At 33.9% G+C, this 21012-nt stretch overlaps 4 protein-coding genes across 8 annotated transcripts in view; 2 read left to right on the forward strand and 2 right to left on the reverse strand.

The window, feature by feature from the left end:
* LOC108767610 (uncharacterized) overlaps positions 1-9555 on the reverse strand; it is a 59814-nt gene extending 50259 nt beyond the window's left edge. The window contains exon 1 of the mRNA XM_018517573.1: positions 9402-9555. The gene's annotated coding sequence lies outside the window, so the exon portion shown is untranslated. The remainder of the gene's footprint in view (positions 1-9401) is intronic.
* Positions 7588-8724, forward strand: LOC108767613 (U3 small nucleolar ribonucleoprotein protein IMP4). The gene has a single exon (XM_018517577.1). It carries the CDS (start codon positions 7700-7702, stop codon positions 8636-8638), a length of 939 nt encoding a protein of 312 aa, XP_018373079.1. The 5' UTR covers positions 7588-7699; the 3' UTR covers positions 8639-8724.
* Positions 9556-12254: 2699 nt separating the features above from the next.
* On the forward strand, positions 12255-14895 carry LOC108767614 (HMG box-containing protein 4). 5 transcript variants are annotated; one of them, XM_018517581.1, is made up of 6 exons: positions 12357-12423; positions 12972-13120; positions 13193-13734; positions 13793-13868; positions 13945-14130; positions 14371-14894. In XM_018517581.1, the coding sequence occupies exons 2-6, from the start codon at positions 13108-13110 to the stop codon at positions 14781-14783; spliced, it is 1230 nt and encodes a 409-aa protein (XP_018373083.1). In that variant the 5' UTR covers positions 12357-12423; positions 12972-13107; the 3' UTR covers positions 14784-14894. The 5 variants fall into 5 exon arrangements, with proteins under 5 accessions (XP_018373081.1, XP_018373080.1, XP_018373083.1 ...); XM_018517580.1 differs by lacking the exon at positions 12357-12423 and adding an exon at positions 12664-12824; XM_018517582.1 differs by lacking the exon at positions 12357-12423 and adding an exon at positions 12664-12824 and having other exon boundaries at positions 13199-13734; positions 14371-14893.
* Positions 14896-15018: 123 nt separating this feature from the next.
* LOC108767611 (glycine dehydrogenase (decarboxylating), mitochondrial) lies at positions 15019-20284 on the reverse strand. Its single transcript, XM_018517574.1, has 10 exons — positions 19850-20284; positions 19686-19764; positions 18962-19097; positions 18488-18878; positions 17228-17748; positions 16869-17151; positions 16149-16798; positions 15486-15949; positions 15254-15399; positions 15019-15184 (listed from the first exon to the last, which is right to left on the reverse strand). Exons 1-10 carry the CDS (start codon positions 20069-20071, stop codon positions 15068-15070), a joined length of 3009 nt encoding a protein of 1002 aa, XP_018373076.1. The 5' UTR covers positions 20072-20284; the 3' UTR covers positions 15019-15067.
* Positions 20285-21012: the final 728 nt, after the last annotated feature.

The raw sequence follows: 21012 nt of genomic DNA on the forward strand, positions 1-21012 counted from the left end.
CTCGCTGTTGGAGCCAATAAATTTTTCACATAACCTGTACCAATAAAATGAGATAGCGGGAGTAGAGGAGGCATCGACGCGATCCTGAAACAACTATACTTATCGAGGATCGTGCCTCGCAGGGTCTGATGGAGCCCCGCGTTTTCAGTCCCGCTTCTGTAATTACTATCTTCCACACGTATATAGGGATCGTTGCCTCTTTTACTCCGGTTCATGCCAAAAAACCGAAAACTTTCGGTTCGCATCGCATTGATGGCAATAATCGCGCGATTATTTCTCCACTAGTCGTATCATTTCGCTCTCTTCGCCACAAATTATATTCGTCTAATTATGTACATCACAATCGTGAAGTAACGACGAAGCTTGTAACCACTCTCTCTCACATTTCAAAAGCACGTCGATGAAGGAATCGTTATCCCGGCTTTTTTCCCCCGCCGCGCCGCCGCCGCGTCCGGTTCCCCTATACCAACGATCGTGATAAAACCATCGGACAATAATAAACAATGCGTGAAACGACAAGTACAGTCGGGCGACCGGGGGCATTTCGCGAGATGCTATCGTGTCCGGGACTCAGCCCCCGGTAGCGGAGCGCAATCAATCATTCGAACCGGATAAAATATAAAATACGGTACCGGGGCAGGCCGCGATGTGTGTTTGCCGTTTTATTTATTTGCACGGTCATGCAAGCTACGCGGAATTAACGTATTTTTTGCACGCGACCTCCTCGCCAGGATGACGGCGGGTCGATGGCGAGCACCGACCTAAGCTTTCGTTATCGCCGGCGCATTAAACCGACCGCAATGAATAAAATAATTTTTTTATCTTTCATAATTTCGTCATGACAATTTTACCTAAGCGGGATGCAACGACGTTTGAAAAATAACCACAGTCAAAAGGATTCGTGCGGGTCTCTAGAAACGAAAGGTCATAGATGGTCGGGTGTCTCGGGTATGCCGAAATACTCGTATGTACTACGAGAAGAGCAACGATGGCGATTCACATCGCGTGATGGATGGTACTCGTGATATCTTGTATCGCGGTATATCGTCACCACACCGCTCTTGCTTATTAAACTGTTCGGTATTTCTCGTGGACGGGTAACAAGGCAATGTTGCGCTCGTGCGAGAGAAGAAAGACGGGGAGAACGAGGAAGATCGATGCCCTCTGTGTGCACCTCGGGACCGAAACTTTTAATAAGTGTCATCTTTGCTACCGAGGTAGTCGACAGTCGCCTCATTATAAATAGCTACCGTTCATCCTTTAAACGCGCCCGAAAAATTATCTGATTCGTTATATATTCGTTTAAACAACCGAACGCATCATTTGATTTTCGATCCTTTGTCGCTAAATTAGGGTAAAATGCAGGGATTATGGAATAGTTTTTTTTAAATTAACATTGCTCTGATATAAATGCATATGAAGACTTTAAATTTACACAGAGAACTCTTGAGGAATATGTTAACTACAACATCCAATAAATGAAAGTCACCAAAATTTAAGTCCAACGTCAATATTAACAAAAAAGTCAAAAGTGAGAAAATGGGGGAGTCTAAAAAATGGATGTAATGGAATTTATAATGGGGGAGTCTAAAATATGGAATACCGATGAAATTTTGACCATTATAATAAATAACACAATAAATGAAGTCCAAATTTGTTTATTTACATAAACTGATCAAGAAAAATAAATGGAATACCGATGAAATTTTGACCATCGTAATAAATAACACAATAAATGAAGTCCAAATTTGTTTATTTACATAAACTGATCAAGAAAAATAGAAAACTGTTCAATTTTTATTGTACATTAACACAGAAAATATAATAGCATCATTACGAACGTTATTACGTATAGATAAATAAAAAATCGCAAATAAGCTGATAAATCACAAATAAGCTGATATAGAATACATGCTGTAGCCTAACCTAATCTAATCACGAATAAGTTGCTAACATGCATGGAATCTATTCCATATTCTCAACCAAAGCATCATTACGAACGTTATTACGTATGGATAAATAAAAAATCGCAAATAAGCTGCTAAATCACAAATAAGCTGATATAGAATACATGCTGTAGCCTAACCTAATCTGATCACGAATAAGTTGCTAACATGCATGGAATCTATTCCATATTCTCAACCCTCGATGTATTCCACATTACCTGCATGTCATCATATGACAAATAAAGTCTTTCCGTAGCAATAAACAAGTTTGAAATAGCAATTATTCTGCATAATATTGTTCATGCAATATTATTAAAAAAGCGTCTGTACAATATAAGCATTAAAAAAACTTACCTGCAGTTTGTGAGAACACTTTTTAGAAAAAGCTGCCGAATTTTCTAACGTAACAAAAATGAATAAATGTTAATTGTAGCAAAACGGTTGGTCGGACCGAGTTCATTGCTTGTTATGACATGTTTGGTAACAATTGCAATAACTTTCAATGATTGCGGCCAGATTGCAATGCTTTGTTTAAAAAATACGCCACTATTCCATATTAGTAGCCTATGCCATAATCCCTGTGATTTTACCCTATATTCTCAAAAATATATTTCTTGTCCATGTGTTAATTTTGTATTTGTTTATAGATCATTCCAACAGAAAGAACGATTTTTTACATCTAAAAATTTAGTTTGATACAGATCCAAAAATATATAATTATATTGAATTATCAAATTAATTATGTAGCATGTTTAAGCACAACATAAAATGCACTTTACCGGAGTGATGTCCTAGGAACATTCTTATACTGAGAAAAATATTAAACTAACAAAATGTCCTCACAACAATAGAATTTTGATGAAACCAAACAGATTTTCTGGCTATCATAACCAGAAATTCTGTTTGATCTCACCAAAATGTTATACTTTATGATTGGACCTTTCAACATTTTTCTCAGTGTAGAATGTCTAGAGGACATACACAAAAAGAATGATTTTGCTGAAATATCTAAAAATAGATGCAGATCTGAAAATAATTTTACTAGACAAGCAAAATAATTACATAGATATGATAAGCAATGCTGCAAAGTTTTGTCATTCTAACAATTAGCTTGAATGTCCTATATAATTATTTTTATAGTCCAACAAAATTATTTTCAAATCTGTACTCTGTATCTAACTAAATTTTTAGATACTTCAGCAAAACTGTTTTTTCCAAGTTCTTTAAATGTCTTTGGGAACGTCTCTTGGAAACTTGTACAGAACAAATGTGTTACAAAAAGTTTTGACATTTCGCAGCAAACAACTTAAATGATATATCCTACACTCTAAATCTGTAGCAATGAAAATTTTACTGTTAACAAAAGTGAGTAGAAAAGTAATTGCTCTTTAAGTATGGATTTTCACTGCTTTGAAGTTAATCTGTACTCTACTCTTACATATATATAAAGGAGTGGACTATTTCATTCGATTAATCGAAGTGGTTTAAGCATTAGTTGATAATGCATTGCAGATGCATTAATTAAATGTTACTGCAAGATGTGAATTTAGCGACATGGCGGACCGTTATGTCATTTGTCGCATGTTTATCGTTTATCAAAATTAAATATGTGTATATTATACCATTATATCATTGAACCATTATTTTACCATTAAATAAATTAAATTTATAACGTATATAATTTTTTTTTAAATGTATAATTAAAAATAAGGTTAATAAATTAATAGATTGATAGCATGCTCTGTTCGAAATCTGTCTCCGTAAGCTTTATTATCTGTATTTGGAATGACATTATTCTGTCATTTAACCTCCAAAGTCACTCCTTTTTGAAGTAAATTTTTTACTCCAATTATCGAATAGATTTTCCCATTTTGCAGTAAAATTCACTGACAGTAACATTGGCGCAATTGTCACTAATGTCTGTATTGAAATTTCAATTTAATGCAGTGAAATTTTATTGTTACAGATTTAGAGCGTACATAATTATTTTGATGATCTAACAAAATTATTTTGAGATTTTATCTAGCTAAATTTTTAGATACTTTAGTAAAACTGTTCTTTCCCTTGACATTTGTGGATTCATTTATGATCCTTTTCTCCATTCACTGTGAATTTCGCGTGTATGAAAAAATCAAACACGAACATTTCAAACGAGTATTTCGCGATAAAATTGTCATGATCGCTCGATGATTTGAAGTATTTTCGTATTTGTGTACGGCAGGTGGTAGCGATTATTACGATCATACGAACAACAAAATATCCTCGGAGAAGCGCCTTCGATCTTATAGTTCTCCGCGGACACACGGTACGAAACGGATGATTGCGCGCCGCGAACGCAACAGATCGCTACGTTATTATTTTCGCCAGTTATCGAATTAGATGTTGGCTTAACGGGTACGTATAGCATAGTCCCCGCATACCCATCTCATAGGCGTACGTATACGCGGCTCGTCAACTTCTAATGTGTAATCGTATATATCTTTCTCTAACTTTATATTTACAAGTAAACAAAAAATATTTGGATATTTTGACAATCCAAAATAAGAATTTCGGTCGCATTAAAAACCGCGACGAAATGAGATCTGATTCACGATAATGTTAAATTCTAAGCGATTAAAATAGGGTAATTATGTGATTTGTTATTTTGCTAGCTACGCTTTAATAATGTGTATATAAAAAGAAATTTAAAAAATACATTGTACATTGAAAAAATGATTTTGTTGAAAGATTTAAAATTTTGCTGGATGCAGATCTACAAATTTAAATTTTGTTGAACCATCAAAATAATTATGTTGAAAACTATATAAAAAAATGATGAGCTACAAAAAAATTTTGATATTCCAGCAATCAATTTGAATTGTGTACAAAATTATTTTGATGGTCCGACAAAATTATTTTTAAACCCAACAAAGGGTTTTTTATTTTTCAGAAAAATAATACTTATTATTATCTTTCCGTGTAAATCACGGGTATATCTGCTAATATGTATACTATGCGCAAAGTTATCTCTAAACATAAGTAAATTCACAAATTTATGAAACATTTATGCTCAACAATTCCTTCCTTACTACACAATCGTTTTCGAACATTCAAATGCTGTATAAAAGACAAATAAAATCATCGCCTGGAGACGATCAAAAATTGTCACTATAGTTGTTGGTGTCAAGCAAGGGTAAAACACTTCCTTCGCCGGAAGGAAAAGTGCCGGTAGAGCCGAGTCCGGTTTCTAATGATCGTCGTCATGTCGATCGTGCTTTATGTCGCCCCTCTTGCATAAACGCGCTTAATTTGCGTGAACGAGGCTGTAAATTATGCCGATTTCAAGAACATGGGTGAGGATGACGCCCATGGGCTCTCTCTCTCTCTCTCTCTCTCTTTCTCTTACCTTCTTCATATTTCCCCTCTCCCCCTAACTTTCAGCCCTCCGTCTCAATTTCTCTCCTCCTTCACCTGGCTACGAACGCAGAAGAGGCATCCCCCGAGATTACGGCTCCACTCGTTACTACCTACAACGTACTTACGTTACTTTTAGAACTGCTTATTACTGTGATTACCGGCGCATAATGCGGCGACCGAGCCGTTCTACAATTTATTATTGAATTGCTATAATACGGACTGACCGGCATTGCCCGGACGCGCTGACATCGTTATATACACGTTGTTGTGGAAAACGCGTAACGCAAATCAAGTTTCTCTACGGGTAGACAATTCATAACAATTCTATTCATCACGGGTCAGATATCGTGAGCCAATATTATTCAGGATGTTTCGCATTCTTAAACGAAAGTGATCGAAACGATTTTGAAGAAAATACGAGTTTTGTTGCAAACTTTTAATAATAAATATCGTAGTTAATTATTAAATTGCAAATTGATTAAAATTTGCTTGAAATTAAATAAGAGATAGATAAATGCGATTACTCTATTTATAAAGTAAAAGTTAAACTTCATTCTTCATATCAAGTGCAATTCTGAATTTTTTATTTTAATCCTTTATTTTTTAACATTGATTGCAAATAATGTGTAGAATTAAAAATGTGTCATTAAAAATCAACGTTGTGACAATGAAACTGTACGCTAAATATTTTATTCAATAAATTAATTATTTAGAGAAGAAATTTAATGTATGAGCAAAAAGAAGCATGCATAAAGAAAATGTAATATTCTTTTTTTCAATGAAATTTTCCAATAAAATATATTTTTAATTGCATCTTATAAATTCAAATTTGTTAGCGCACATCTCATATTTTCAGTCAATTAAATTTCAAAGCAAATAAATTCCATTATTCTATTTTTTTATGCATCAGCTTATATTGTTAGTTTAACAATTGTAGTAATTCTGTAAAGAAATTTTTAATTCCAATATTTTATAAAACATTTAACAAAACGTTCTTTACTCCGTGTATATAATCGACAGAACGTTCCAAGGAATTTTTCCTCTTCGGACGACATGAAATGCGGAAGAGGATGCCTAAGGCGTGGACTCTGGTGAACTGTACACGTGTGTACACACAGGGAAACACACGCACGCATACATGCATGCATAGATGGTCGAACGCATCGGACAAAATGACCGGTCTGGCTGTCTATCCGCCTATTTCGATGCTATTCATTGTTACTTTCATGCGTGATTGGCCGCACTCAAGTGGTTACACAAAATAACACATCCAAATCGAACACCGTAAGCCGCACGTGGGGAAGCAGACTGACTTCTCAAGTTGCGCTATATTGCATTTTCTCGCAAAGTACACGTTGCGATACACACAAAAACAATCGTTCGAACAACATAAAAATCCGTGAGAAATTTAAGGCATTTAAAGAATGTTTAAAAAATGATTTTGTGGAATAAGAATAGGCGCAAGATTGATCCTTATAAATTGATGCAATCTTTTAAAAATAAGAAAAGAAATAATCAAGTTAGATAATAATATAATAATATATAGTATTAATTACGAAATAAAATATTACAATCATATTAATATTAAATAAGAAACAAACATTGCAAATTTAAATTTTTAATGTTCAAATTGTTGTAATTTACGAATTAAAATTAAAATTCTAATATATTAATTGAAATCTTCTTAATTAAAATTCTAAAGATCTTATCGATTTTTATACACTTTTAGACACAAGAAATATTAAAAAATAAAAATAATAAATAAAAAATAAAGATGTATTCGTAGATCTAAAAAATTTTATTTATGATAAAAATAATTTTAAATCTTACTAACTCTAAATGCAAAAAGTTTACATAGAAAATCTTTAAATAATTAAGCGACTGAAAATTATACAATTACTACATAAAAAACTAATCTATAAATTTATTATTAATAGTTGTTTTATACAATCAGAAAAGGGTTAGAACTAATTTATATTTTAAATTTGTTTCTTTCTGTTATATTTGTGTTTTTACGGTTTTTTTCCTAACAATTCAAATTTTTAACATAGTATATATAAAAAATATAATGAACAGCTCTTGTACGCAATTTTGGACAAATTTAGCTAGTCTATCAGATGCATCAAATATTACATTCGATTGGTTCTTACTTTTAAGTCCAACCAATTATATTCAAGTGCTACTTAACTGTGTGCGATTGCAAACTGGCTGCACTTTAAATTAAAGCACATGGTATAACTGACCATAACCTCCAAACGAGCGCGTTGCTGTTGTCAAACACGCTGTTCGAGGTAAATATTATACACAAAGTTTTTCTTATAAACAATCAATACGTGATACAATCTTAAGTAGCAGAAATGTTGCGGAGACAAGCACGATTACGTCGAGAATATCTCTACAGAAAATCCGTGCAGGATAAAGTGAAAGGTATCCAAGAGAAGAAAGATAAACTGAAACACAGTTTGGAAGAGAATATACCGATCCATCCGGATCTAAGGAAAAGCGCATTACATGTGCAAAGGAAGATCGAATGGGAGGATGCTGGGCCGGAGATGGCAGTGGCCATGGGTACGGAGATGGGTGGTGCCGTGGTCAACCACGAGGACGATGAGTATCGCTGGGCTGGTGTGGAAGACCCGAAGATCGTCATCACAACGTCTCGTGACCCAAGCTCCCGGCTGAAGATGTTCGTGAAGGAGCTCCGTCTGATATTCCCAAACTCGCAGCGAATGAATCGTGGTAATTATGAGATGAAGCAGCTAATCCATGCTTGTCGTGCCAATGATGTCACAGACTTCATCATTGTGCACGAACATCGAGGTGTTCCTGATGCTCTGGTGATATGCCATTTGCCGTATGGACCGACAGCCTACTTTACATTATCCGGTGTCGTAATGCGACATGACATTCCTGATATTGGCACAATGTCAGAGCAGTATCCACATCTAATCTTCCATAATTTTAAAACCAAATTAGGAATAAGAGTAACAAATATACTGAAATACCTGTTTCCTGTACCAAAAGAAGATAGCAAGAGAGTAATTAGTTTTGCTAATCATGATGACTACATATGTTTCCGACATCACACGTACAAGAAGACTCAGGGGAAGAATATTGAATTGACAGAGGTTGGACCACGTTTCCAAATGAAATTATATGAGATTAAATTAGGAACTCTGGATTCTGAATCAGCTGCTGATACAGAATGGGCTTTGAGACCTTATATGAATACAAGTCACAAAAGGAGATTTCTGTCTGATGAAGATGGTTGGCAACAAGAAGATAATTTAACTTAATTCCGATATGTTCGTATATCTATGTACATATATCGATTTAACTTTGATGGGTTTTATAAAACAGCATTGATATTTCTCAATTAATACATTCATGACTGTACATATAATATTATATCAAAAATTTCTTGAAACAATGTAAAAAAACAATAGATAATTATATATAAAATCATACAGATAATTAAAATTTACTATTTCATTACTATTCCAAAATTACTGTTTCAATATTATTTGAGAGAAATTATATAAAAATATTTTATATAAAATTATATAGTAATATAAATTATCCTAATTCTCTTCATATATAAAAAATAATAATTACTTTTGTATTTTCAAGATCTAGAAATAATAAACTATAAATTTTGAAAGTATAATATATGTATAAGTTGGTATTTTCATTATTTATATTTTATATATTTTAACTATTTAAGCGCATTACATTTGTGTATGTATTAACTTTATCATACTTAATATAAATGAAGATATTATTTGACTAAAGTTGGTATCCGCCATTTCATTGTCACAGATGCTCAATTGATTAATATGTATGTACATATAAAATTGTACTTTACATATATGTATTGTATGAACGATAAATACATTGCTTATATTATGTGAATAGACGTTATTAAAATATAAATTTCAGTTCAAATTTACAAATTATCAGCAACAAAAATTTATGAAAAATCTCTTACGATTGTCAGTTAAGAAAGAAATGCTATAAGAGTAAAAATAGTTATAGTTATAGTAAAATAATTGTTATTACCACGATTATCGCCTTCCGATTAAAGTTCTGCTGAAAGTAGCCTTAATTTTTGCCAGAGATTCCATTATGCTGCCGGAGATCGATTATTGCCAAAATTCAGGAATTGTTAGTGTCTTGTAGTCGGTCTATAAAAAAATCAGATACAGAAAAGTGAGAAAAGTCGGCGTTATCTGTATGCACTGTAATTTTTTTTTTAAATCATCAAAATTTAGAGCGATCAGTTGAAGATTTTTTCACCTGAAATCTGGAGTTTACCGGTCAAAAACGAAATAGAAATCCTAGAAACCATGGTTATTATGTACTTCTATCCAATGTATGTCCAGAAGACGTTATAAAGTGTTGTCTGGATAATAATAGCCGTTTCATATTAATATCGATTCGTATTAACACACAACATATTTCTCCAAATATTTCAGGACATCCCTCGGAAAACTGTGTTATATGAAAGTGTGAATAATTTCTCTATTCTTTTCATATATGCCTTTCTTCTTTCTTGCTCAATAATTGATAATTTTCACATCTCGCGGAAAATTTCATACCATTAGAACATAAAAACTACCGATCAGTGCGTAAAGTGAATCTTGCTATTCGAGATTGCAAATGGCAGCGGTGCTCCCGAATTCCGATCGCCGGTTGGGAAAATGCGTGACTACGAAAAAGACAATAATTTCGTCACGTACCCATTAGCAGTCGCATATACAACAAACGAAGATCTCAAATCAATCCTCGATTTTCGTATAGATTTCGTCCTCTGATCTTTCCTGACTGTCGATAATATTCGCGATCGCGATGCGGGAGAAACATTTCGTACGGCGCGAATCATTAGAAATTTGTCGAAACTGGCGTCTCGCTTGAAGTTGGTCGCGCACTTCAAATTAATCGGAAGTGGCGACACGCTTCGTTATCATAGATAACGAAAATGCGCGATGAAACGGATAATAATTTTATTACGTATTTATAAGCAACTATTTTGTTTTGATATTTAACAAACAAATCATATTGTATTTTCCACAAACGTTTCCCTTCTTTTTTTCTCGATTATTAAAACAGATCATCGATCTTCACGTTTTTCATAGCACGCGAAAAAGATTTCATATTATGAACCGTGGTATAATATAAGTAATTAGCGTCTTGTTTAAAGTAAATCAGGCGATTCGAGCTCGTAAATATCACGATTCCTTTAAGGCGATATTAATAAAATCTTTTTTCTTAGCAATAATCTTTGATTAGTAATTGACTTTCACATTTTTCGATGTCCGAACAAAATTTTATATTTTAAAATTAAAATTAATTTTGGTAAAAATTAATTGAAATTTATTGAAATTTTAGATGTTTTCTAGCAATACACAATATAATACAATGAATCATTTCATCCTTCTTAAATATTATAACAATAAGGTAAACAATAAGGATGTAATGTACGTATTATTATACTATGTTTTTACTGGAAAACGATCTTTATCTGTAAACTCCAAATAAACTACACAGTAAAAAACATTTTATTTGTATTAGAAACGGTTTACTTAAGTCCCTTTTTGTGTTGAATTTTTAATATATCATAAATTATGGAGTGTTAATTTAACACAATTTATGAGTAAATAAACAAATAACAAAAATAATATTTTTAAAACATAAATTCTAAGATAAATGTGTTAATCTAACATATCATAAATGTTAAATTTATCGAAACATATTAATTCAACGTGTCATAAATGTTAATTATAATCAGGGCTGGACAAAGTAAACAGAGTAATAAGTTAAACAGAGTAATAAGCAAATATAATTAAACATTACAGTAAAATAATTCTAATATAGTATAAAAGGCTGGACAAAGTAAACAGAGTAATAAGCAAATATAATTAAACATTACAGTAAAATAATTCTAATATAGTATAATCTTTCGACACAAAAGTTGGCAAGAAACATAGAGAACATAATAATTAAATTATAATTGAACAAAAAACAACAATGTCACTTCACACTTGCCACAAACAGTTTGCGATACACCGGAATACACAATTTCTGATAGGTTGAAATCATATTATTCGCTATGGCTATTTCCTCGCATTGTCTGGAGCTTCACTCTCTTGTACTCTTTAAAAGTTCTATATTGTTCTATGCTACCAACCGCACGAGAACCTCACGAGAAATTTATTTTTTTGTGCGAGATTATAAGGTTTAATAACACTGATGACTTGACACTTCTTGAAAGTTAACGAAAATAATCAGTATCGCCGTTATATAAAAAAAAATTTAAGTTACTATTATTGTTATCAAGGATCATTATTAAGGATTTTTTTTGTATTTCAAATACAAAATACGTTGAAATTATATTTGAAATACAAAATTCAATAACCTTCTTGAAATACAAAATATAAAATACATTTTGTATTGTATTTGAAATACAGTATTTAAAATAGTAATTGTATTTCAAATACTGTATTTCAAATACAATTATTTGAAATGTGCCCAGCCCTGATTATAATGAACAAATATAGTTGCTTATAAATTGTGTTACATTTCTGCGTTAATTGTATTAAATAAATTCTAAAGTTTGAACGGATCGTTTGAATATTTATTAAATTTAACATAAATTTTCCAACTGTATAGCGATTCGTATTTCATGTGGATCACATTCAAAATCTTGCGCGCTGCACCGAGTGCACATCTTTTGAGTGACCTGTGTAGCATTTGTTTTTGCAAAGATCGTGTAAATAAACAAAACGTCTTTTCGCTACAAAAAGACTGCCGTGGTATAAATCATAAATAGCCGGTAATTATATTTCCATGCAGCAATTCCATGAAAATATTAGCGCGGAGAAGTGCCAATACTCCGAACAGTCCGAACTCCGAATTGAATGCCGCGCCATGAACGCGTGGAGCGACGAGCCCGCGAAATCCGAGGGTACGCCGCGGCGGCGGCGCGTTCAGCGCGTTCAGCGTGTTCAGGCGGCATCTTGGCAGCGGAAGGACGCTATGGATGTGTTCGGATCGTCGAAAGCACGCGCTCAGAAGAGCGACGGTGAGCATCGGTTTTTCATCACGCTATTGAGACTGCATCGTACGGACTGTTTGCTTGCTCGCTGATATTGCTTGCGGTACATCGCATGATCTGGCGCGCGCTCGTAAAGAACTCTCGGAACTCTCTTTCTGTAACATTCATTTGCATTATACATATTTAGGTGCTAGCGCTTCGGCGTATATGGCGGATAATCGTCGTACTAACTGCGCGCCGTACATTGTTGTCAAAAAACAAATACAAATTTTCATGATATCGAGCTAACCTCGATTACGCCGAATCACCTTTCTGATCTTTCTGTGTACCCTATGACTTTAAGAGATCAGCAATCACTTCATTTTTACATGCTGCTTAAACGTTTCTGCAACTTATTGCGTATATCTGATGAATGGACTTGATGAATGGTAAAAAAGTAAAATTGAATCAGGAATGTACAAATGTCTGTCATTGAGAGAGCTTCATTCACCTTAAATTTGCTTACATCTCATTGTCATCTCCTATTTATGAAAATGGTTAATTGAATAATTATTTTTCATAAAAACATAATGCAGATTTCTCAAAGAAAAGAAGTGAAGCAAAGTGAAGTGCAAGTTGTACTGCGACTGGCTGCCCACATCTTTAGTAGCTGATACATTGTAGCCTGTATAGAAGTAGTATTTCTGTACTGTGTCTATCCTGACTCTATAAATGTTTAAGCCTGGTAGTTAGCTATTGCAAAGTACATTGGACCCTTTCTTTTTTTTGGCAAGGTGCAGTCTGCTTTATCTTTCAGATCTAGAGGTCACGGGTATCTCCCGTAGTGGCCGTGTGAGGAAGAAATCTTCCAAGCTTGTTGACTTCGAATCCGATGATCTTACCGAAAATAAACTCAAGCGACAAAAGGCACAGCAGCTACAAAGTCAACAGTTCTTAGATCAATATGAAGTACAACAGCAGCAACAGCAGATATTGCCCATGCAATCTACCCAAGTGGGTAACATTGGACAACAGAGAAAGAATTCTGGTTCGATTCATGCACAACAAAGGCTTAAGATAGAACCACTGTCTGATAATGAGGGACAGTCGTCCAGTTCAGAATCCGATGATCCCTCTGGGATAAACGAGGATGAGAGTATAGACTCTGGAAGTGATGAAGTAGATCCTCTCTTGATTGACGAAAGAGAAATGGGATTCAGAAAGCTGGAGCCACCACTAGGTCAGGAAACACCATCACAAGCAAATAGTTTATACATGCTTGAAAAATCTAAGAAAAAATTGATTATTAAGGATGGAAAAATTGTAGGCAAAACAAAATCCCAACGCAAGGATAAAGGGGTATGTACTATTGAAGAATGAATATCAAAGGAGGACCTTAATTTTTTGACATTTTTAGAAAACAAGATTTACTGCTTACATGCTATGGGCAAAGAAAATTAGGCAAGAACTGTTAGAGCAATCTCCTTACATGGGTATCAGAGATTTTTTTTTCTTAAGTTATAAATGCATGCAATTTCGATGTTGTTTATTGATTGTTGCTTTTTGTAGATTTTGCGGCAATTTCTAAGCGATTAGGAGAGCTGTGGGCTACAGTACCACATCTGGAAAAATATAATTGGCGCAGACGTGCAAAGCGCTTAGCAGCAAAGCCTCATTCTTTACCAGCAAATAAAGATGAGCCTGTTTGGAAAATGCCACCACCCGCCTCGCGAAAAAAATTCATTAATAAAATTGGTGGGTTTATTGGTTCTTGTATATAGGCAATGTATGATTTGTATGTCATGTTATGTAGTTTATCTCCACTTTTTTCTCTGTGTGCATGTGCATTAGCCAAAAATGTAAAACCAAATATATATATATATATATATATCTATCGTGTGATTTTTGTAGTTATTAGTTTATCTCTTGTACACATGTATCATTTAAATGTTCAATACAGCATTAACAAATTATTCTGTATATGTTGTATTTCAGGTAATGGGAAAGAAACAAAGCCTGCTTCTACAAGGAAAACTATTCAACTCGGCGTACCGTCTGTCGTTGGGAATGTTTCAATCTCACCACCGTCAAATCGTTCCAATAAAGATCTGGTTAACGAGCCAGTAATAGGCACGGGAATGTATAAAGTCGTTGGAACGCAGCCAATTGATGTTGCAGCTCATCTTAAATTGCTTGGTGAAAGCTTGACAATCATCGGAGAACGTTTGAAGGAGCATGATGGTCAAATAGCTGTTTCCGGTAGTCTTTCGGTTCTACTGGATTCATTGCTCTGTGCCTTAGGTCCGTTAATTTGTTTAACGCAGCAATTGCCGGAAACTAATGGAGCTAAACCTGAAACACTTTCTCAGATGCTCGACAACATTGCTTATCTTATGCCTGGTCTATAATGTACAAAATGTGTAAATTTACAATAATGTAAATAGAGAAGTAGTATGAAAAATTAGATATAAAAAAAATATATTCTACGAGCGTGAAAACAAAGATAATGTTCATTTAAAAATTTAATCTTAAAGACAGATTCTCGTTATATTTCGTCTACTGTCACATAGATAAAAAAAACATTATGTTTTATATAAATAATATATTTGTATAAAAGTTATAATAAATATTTAAATAGTCCTGCATTACGTAACTAAATAACTGTACAGGGTATATAAATATAACATCACAATTATTTATTATCTGTAGGCAAAATAGGTGGGCACGTACAAAATAGATTCTTATCGCCATATATGTCATCTATCCTTCCAACGCTTGGCCAAATCTTGTTGCATCCTTTCATAAATTTCTAAAAAATTACAAAGTAATTATTATGAATTAATATATATTTAATACAATGTTCATATAAGATTCTTACAGCAGGAAAAGCTGCCAACTCTCGCGAATATGGTCGATTCCATTCGGTTGTTATAATTTGCTTCTGTGTGTGAGGTGCCATTTTTAAAGGATTCTGTACCATATCTAATTTTCCTTCTTCAATGTCCGCAATCTCTTTTCTTATAGCTGTCGAGAAGTACAAACGTGAATGAGACGATAAGAATGCTTGTCATTAAGATATTTTAAGCATTATTCAAATTTTTTTAACTTACAGATTAAAGAATCACAAAATCTGTCCAACTCAGTCTTGTCCTCGGATTCGGTCGGTTCAATCATTAAAGTACCAGCTACTGGCCAACTCATGGTCGGTGCGTGGAAACCATAATCCATCAATCTCTTTGCAATATCAACGGCCTCAACGTTGGCAGTTTTCTTGAAGTCTCTTACATCTAGGATGAACTCGTGCGCAATCAGCCCAGTTTTACCCTTGTACAACGTTTTGTAATACTTCTCCAATCTCCTGCTCATGTAATTGGCGTTAAGAATAGCCACTTGCGTAGCCTTGCGTAAGCCTCTCGGACCCATCATTTTGATATAAGCCCACGAAATCGGTAGAATGGCAGATGATCCGAAAGGCGCGGCGGATACGGAACCGAGATTCTTTAAATCACTATGGTCGTTACCCGAACAATTTATCACTGGGTGATTCGGCAGGAAAGGTATAAGATGTCGCTTCCTATAAATTATAGTTTTTTTAACTTGTAACTTTTAACAATAGAACTGTTCTTTGTCACTGCACTGGACTGCACTAAATTTTTCTATCTCGCTTTCTGAATTTTAAATATTTTATTTTAAGTATCATAAGTGTAATACTAGTTCAGCCACAAAAAAACAGACCTTACGTGTAAGATTTCAAGATTTAAATGATTACTTACACTCCGATAGGACCCATACCAGGTCCGCCACCCCCGTGTGGAATGCAGAACGTTTTATGTAGATTGAGATGTGACACATCGCTGCCATAATCACCAGGTCGACACAAGCCAACTTGAGCATTCATATTTGCGCCGTCCAAATATACTTGACCACCAGCGTTGTGCACCATGTTGCATATATCACTAATCGTTTCTTCGAATACTCCATTTGTCGATGGATACGTGATCATCAGACACGATAGTGTTTTTTGGTACTTGTTGATCATAATTTTCAAGTGCGTTATATCAACTGAACCGTCCTTTCGTACGAGGATAGGTTCCACCTGCATACCTGCCATTTGAGCGGATGCGGGATTTGTGCCATGCGCCGATATCGGAATTAAACAAACTTGTCGATGTTTGTCTCCCCTCGACTCATGATAACATTGTATAGCCCTCAAACCCGCGTATTCACCTTGTGCTCCACTATTTGGTTGGAAACTAATACCATCGTAGCCGGTGATTGCGCACAGATCTCGTTCCAGCTCGGCAAACAATTGTTGGTATCCCTTAGCCTGCTCGAGCGGAGCGAAAGGATGTATGTCTGTGAAACTTTTCAAACTGCAAGGCATCATCTCCGTTGTTGAATTCAACTTCATTGTGCAAGAACCCTGATAAACGTTAATATTAGCATAGACATAAACATATATATAAAAGTATAATACTAAAGAAAATAATCACCAGTGGAATCATGCTATGTACGAGGGATACATCCTTGTTTTCCAAAGACTTCATGTATCTAACTATTCTTGTCTCCGAATGATAGCTATTGAAGACAGGGTGCTGTAAGTACGAAATAGTACGATGGAAATTTGACTTGTCCAAACTTCTCGCGAGGAAGCTTTCATCTTTGACCACTTCTTCAACTGTAATATTCGCTGCAAATATCTTAAAAAGATCATTCACGTCCTCTGCTGTCGTCGTCTCATCAAGAGATATTCCAATCATACCATTGTTAAAATATCTGTAAATTTTCGTTCGTAATTTTATTGATAACATCATAAGCTATTGGCGCTATTGCTGTCTACTTAGGGAAATACCTCAAGTTTATTTTAGCCTTATTCGCATTTTCCTTTATCACCTGTACAGAAATCTTTGGCGACACTGTAATGGTATCAAAGAAGTATATGTTATTTATTGCGTTTCCAGCCACCTCCAAACCCTTCGCCAAAGCTAGCGTCAAATTGTGCACTCTACTCGCGATGTCTCGTATTCCCTGAGGTCCGTGATATACCGCGTACATTGCGGACATATTAGCGAGTAACGCTTGTGCGGTACAAATATTGCTGGTGGCTTTATCTCTTCTGATGTGTTGCTCGCGCGTTTGGAGGGCTAAACGATAAGCGTCCTGTCCATTGGAATCTCTCGTAACACCTATCATTCTGCCAGGCATTAAGCGCACCAATCTCTGTCGGCATGCAAAGAACCCAGCGTGAGGTCCACCATATCCAAGAGGAACTCCAAAACGTTGGCTCGTACCCACGCATATGTCGACATCGAAATCACTCGGCGGTTGAAGCACAGCTAACGCTAGTAAGTCGGTAGCAGCGCAGACAAGTGTCTGTAAGAAAATACATTATTATTGTAAGATGTCATTTTTAATATACAGTGAAGTTTCTACAAATAAGGCTTTTTTATAAAAATTATAAAACTTTTTTCTTTTTTGTATTAGAATTATTTATAAGAAATATTTTTATTGGCATTGTATATATATTATAATTAGATTAAGAATAGCTACGAGCCAACAAACAAATTTTAATATAACACAATAGCCTTGACATTAAACATAAAAATAAAAATAAAACATGAGAATATATATGTACTTAAAACTAACGTTTCGACCACCTTCGGGTCATTATCAAAGTTTTAAATCAAATGTATGTAAATAGCGGGTGACAAAAATAAATTAACAAAAATAAGTAATCCTAGAAATACGAAGTCGAAAAATAATTAAGAGTAGTCTACCTTATGTCGACTACACACTACTGATATCAAGACCTAAACAGCAAAGATTTATTCTTAATTATTTTTCGGCTTCGTATTTCTAGGATTACTTATTTTTGTCACCCGCTATTTACATACAATTGATTTAGAACTTTGATAATGACCCGAAGATGGTCGAAACGTTAGTTTTAAGTACATATATTCTCACGTTGTTTTATTTTTATTTTTATGTTTAATATCAAGGCTATTATATGTTATATTAAAATTTGTTTGTTGGCTCGTAGCTGTTCTTAATTTCTATTTGAAATCTTTTGAGCCATTCTCTATTATATATATTATAATTTTTAATAACATACCCCATTAATGTGCGCCCTTTTAACAACATCTTCAAAATCGTGGATGTAGCCATTTGTATCGGGATACTGTACAAGAATACCGGCAATATCTTTTCCGCTGGTGTCTACTTTAAATACATCACCGATTACTAAGGACAAACTTAAGGAAGCGGCGCGTGTTGCGATAACGCTAATTGTCTGAGGATGTACTTGGTCGGAGACAAACAATTTTTTTCTCTTATTATATCTATGTGCAAGTGCCAAAGCCTCCGCTGCCGCTGTCCCTTCATCCAAGAGGGAAGCATTCGCCACATCCATCCCCGTGAAATCACATATCATGGTTTGGTAATTCAGTAAGCCTTCGAGCCGTCCTTGTGAAATCTCTGGCTGATAAGGAGTATATTGCGTCGTCCTGTGACGAAATACAATGAAATTGTTTTTATATGACTTCTTATGTATCTCATATTTCTTAATATTTTTCAGCACACGATTTACCATCCAGGATTTTCAAAAATGTTACGCATAATCGTATGTGGTACGCAACAGTTATGGTACCCCATACCTATGTAAGAACGCCATACGTCATTCATTTCCGAAATTTTTGTGATCCTCTTCATTAAATCGTACTCAGCTGTAAAAATTATTTGTATTAATTTTTACTTTATACTTTATACCATCTAAATTTTTAATTATATGTACAATGGAATTTTATTTACTTCACGTACAAAAAAACGAAAAAGGAAAATTCTAATTATTATATATATTTGATGTAATATTATTGAAACGAAAATGCAATGAAGAAAATATGCAATAGCATATTTAGTAGCACACAATATCGGAAAAAGAAATTATATATAGAAATCTGTAATGGTATGCGATTAAGTTTATTTAAGAAGAACAACACGTGAGAGCAAAATAGACGCACGAGATTGAACTGTGACCTGAGATAATGGATTTGCGTGAAGGGTTATCAGTATTAGGGCAAGTCGAATCGTATAAGTCTCGTGACTTGTCACGTTTTCACGGAATGAACCATCGCAGTTATCTTACAACAAAAAAATTGTACATTTTTGCTATTTATATATATGTATTCTTAAGAAAGAAACCTGTGTAATTTCGCAGACAATGAAACAAAAGCCTAACAATTTACTCCAAATTAGCACAATCACGTGTTGATAAAATCTAAGTATCGTGTACGTTAATTGAGAAAATTACTCACTAACTGGTTCGTCGAGATTTAGATCTCCTTTGTGAAGAATTTTAGCTGGTACTGCGGTTTCCGTTAATTCATCAAGACTCTGCAATATTGCATCGCGAACAAAAGTTAATCCAATTGCAACATAAGTATTTTCATCATATAAATGATTTTCAGAAGCAAATTACCTTAAATCCAATTAGTTTTAACATCTCTATCTGTTCGTGTTCTCTGGGTCCGATGTGTCTCGTTTGAAATTCTTCCTTTTGTGGAAGCAATTTACTCATATTCTGCCTTTGCGAACTACTCAGTTGCAAACTACGCTTAACCACAATATTATACTTATTTAAAAACTTAGAGCACTTTGTCATTTTTAAAGTGTACTGCATCTTAACTTTTAAGAAATACATACAGAAATGTATTAGGAACAGATTGAAATGCGGTGCTCGATATTTAACAGTACGGTCATTCGAGGATCTTAAAACTAACGAGTATTAAAATTGACGGAGATTTTATACTTAGGGTGTAGATATCGCAGTGATGTCACAACTTCTGATTACAGCTTGAACTTTTCAGCTTTTGAACCCTGAGTCATTCAACATCTAAGACAATATTGAGAAATTATTTTCGTCGTTAATATCTCGTGATGCTAAGAAGTTTAACGTTTGATCTAAGACATCTAACGAAACGGTAGCTTACGAAACATTAACAAACATGATTTTTATTTTTATTATGTAAATATTGTGCAATATACAAGAGATCCTGTATAACAAAATATCTGTTATGTATTTTACTATTAAACAATAGAAATTTTATAGGTTCTAACGAATTAAATCAATAAGAAATAATGTGACTGTTCTACAATGTGCTTTTTGTTTCCTGTTTCTTGCTGTTTGTCTCTTGCCTTCTTGATCAAAAAGGCAAGAGACAAACAGCAAGAAACAGGAAACAAAAAGCACATTGTAGAACAGCCATAAAAGCTTTGAGAGCTGATGCTGAATGTTATTGGCGATTTTACTATTAATTACGAACTCATTAATTTAGTTCAAAATTCAAAGTATATTAAAAAATTACGAGAGACACATAAACATATTGTTTGTTTCATGAGAAATTTTTATTTTTGAAATGTTATTGATGTAACATTCATATTAAAATAATTCAATTCTATGTGAGAAAAACATGTATTCTAATATATATAAAACTATTTCCCTATAATGTAATTTTTAATATCATTATATATACATTTTTTAAGAACATGATTTTTATTAATTCTAGTTAAAGAAGTAACTGTCAAAGACTTGAGAAAGTTAAAATAAAATCGACAAAAATCTAATAATTAAATTACTGTTTA

This window comes from Trachymyrmex cornetzi, unplaced genomic scaffold, assembly GCF_001594075.2.
Source record: "Trachymyrmex cornetzi isolate Tcor2-1 unplaced genomic scaffold, Tcor1.1 scaffold7, whole genome shotgun sequence".
NCBI lineage: Eukaryota > Metazoa > Arthropoda > Insecta > Hymenoptera > Formicidae > Trachymyrmex > Trachymyrmex cornetzi.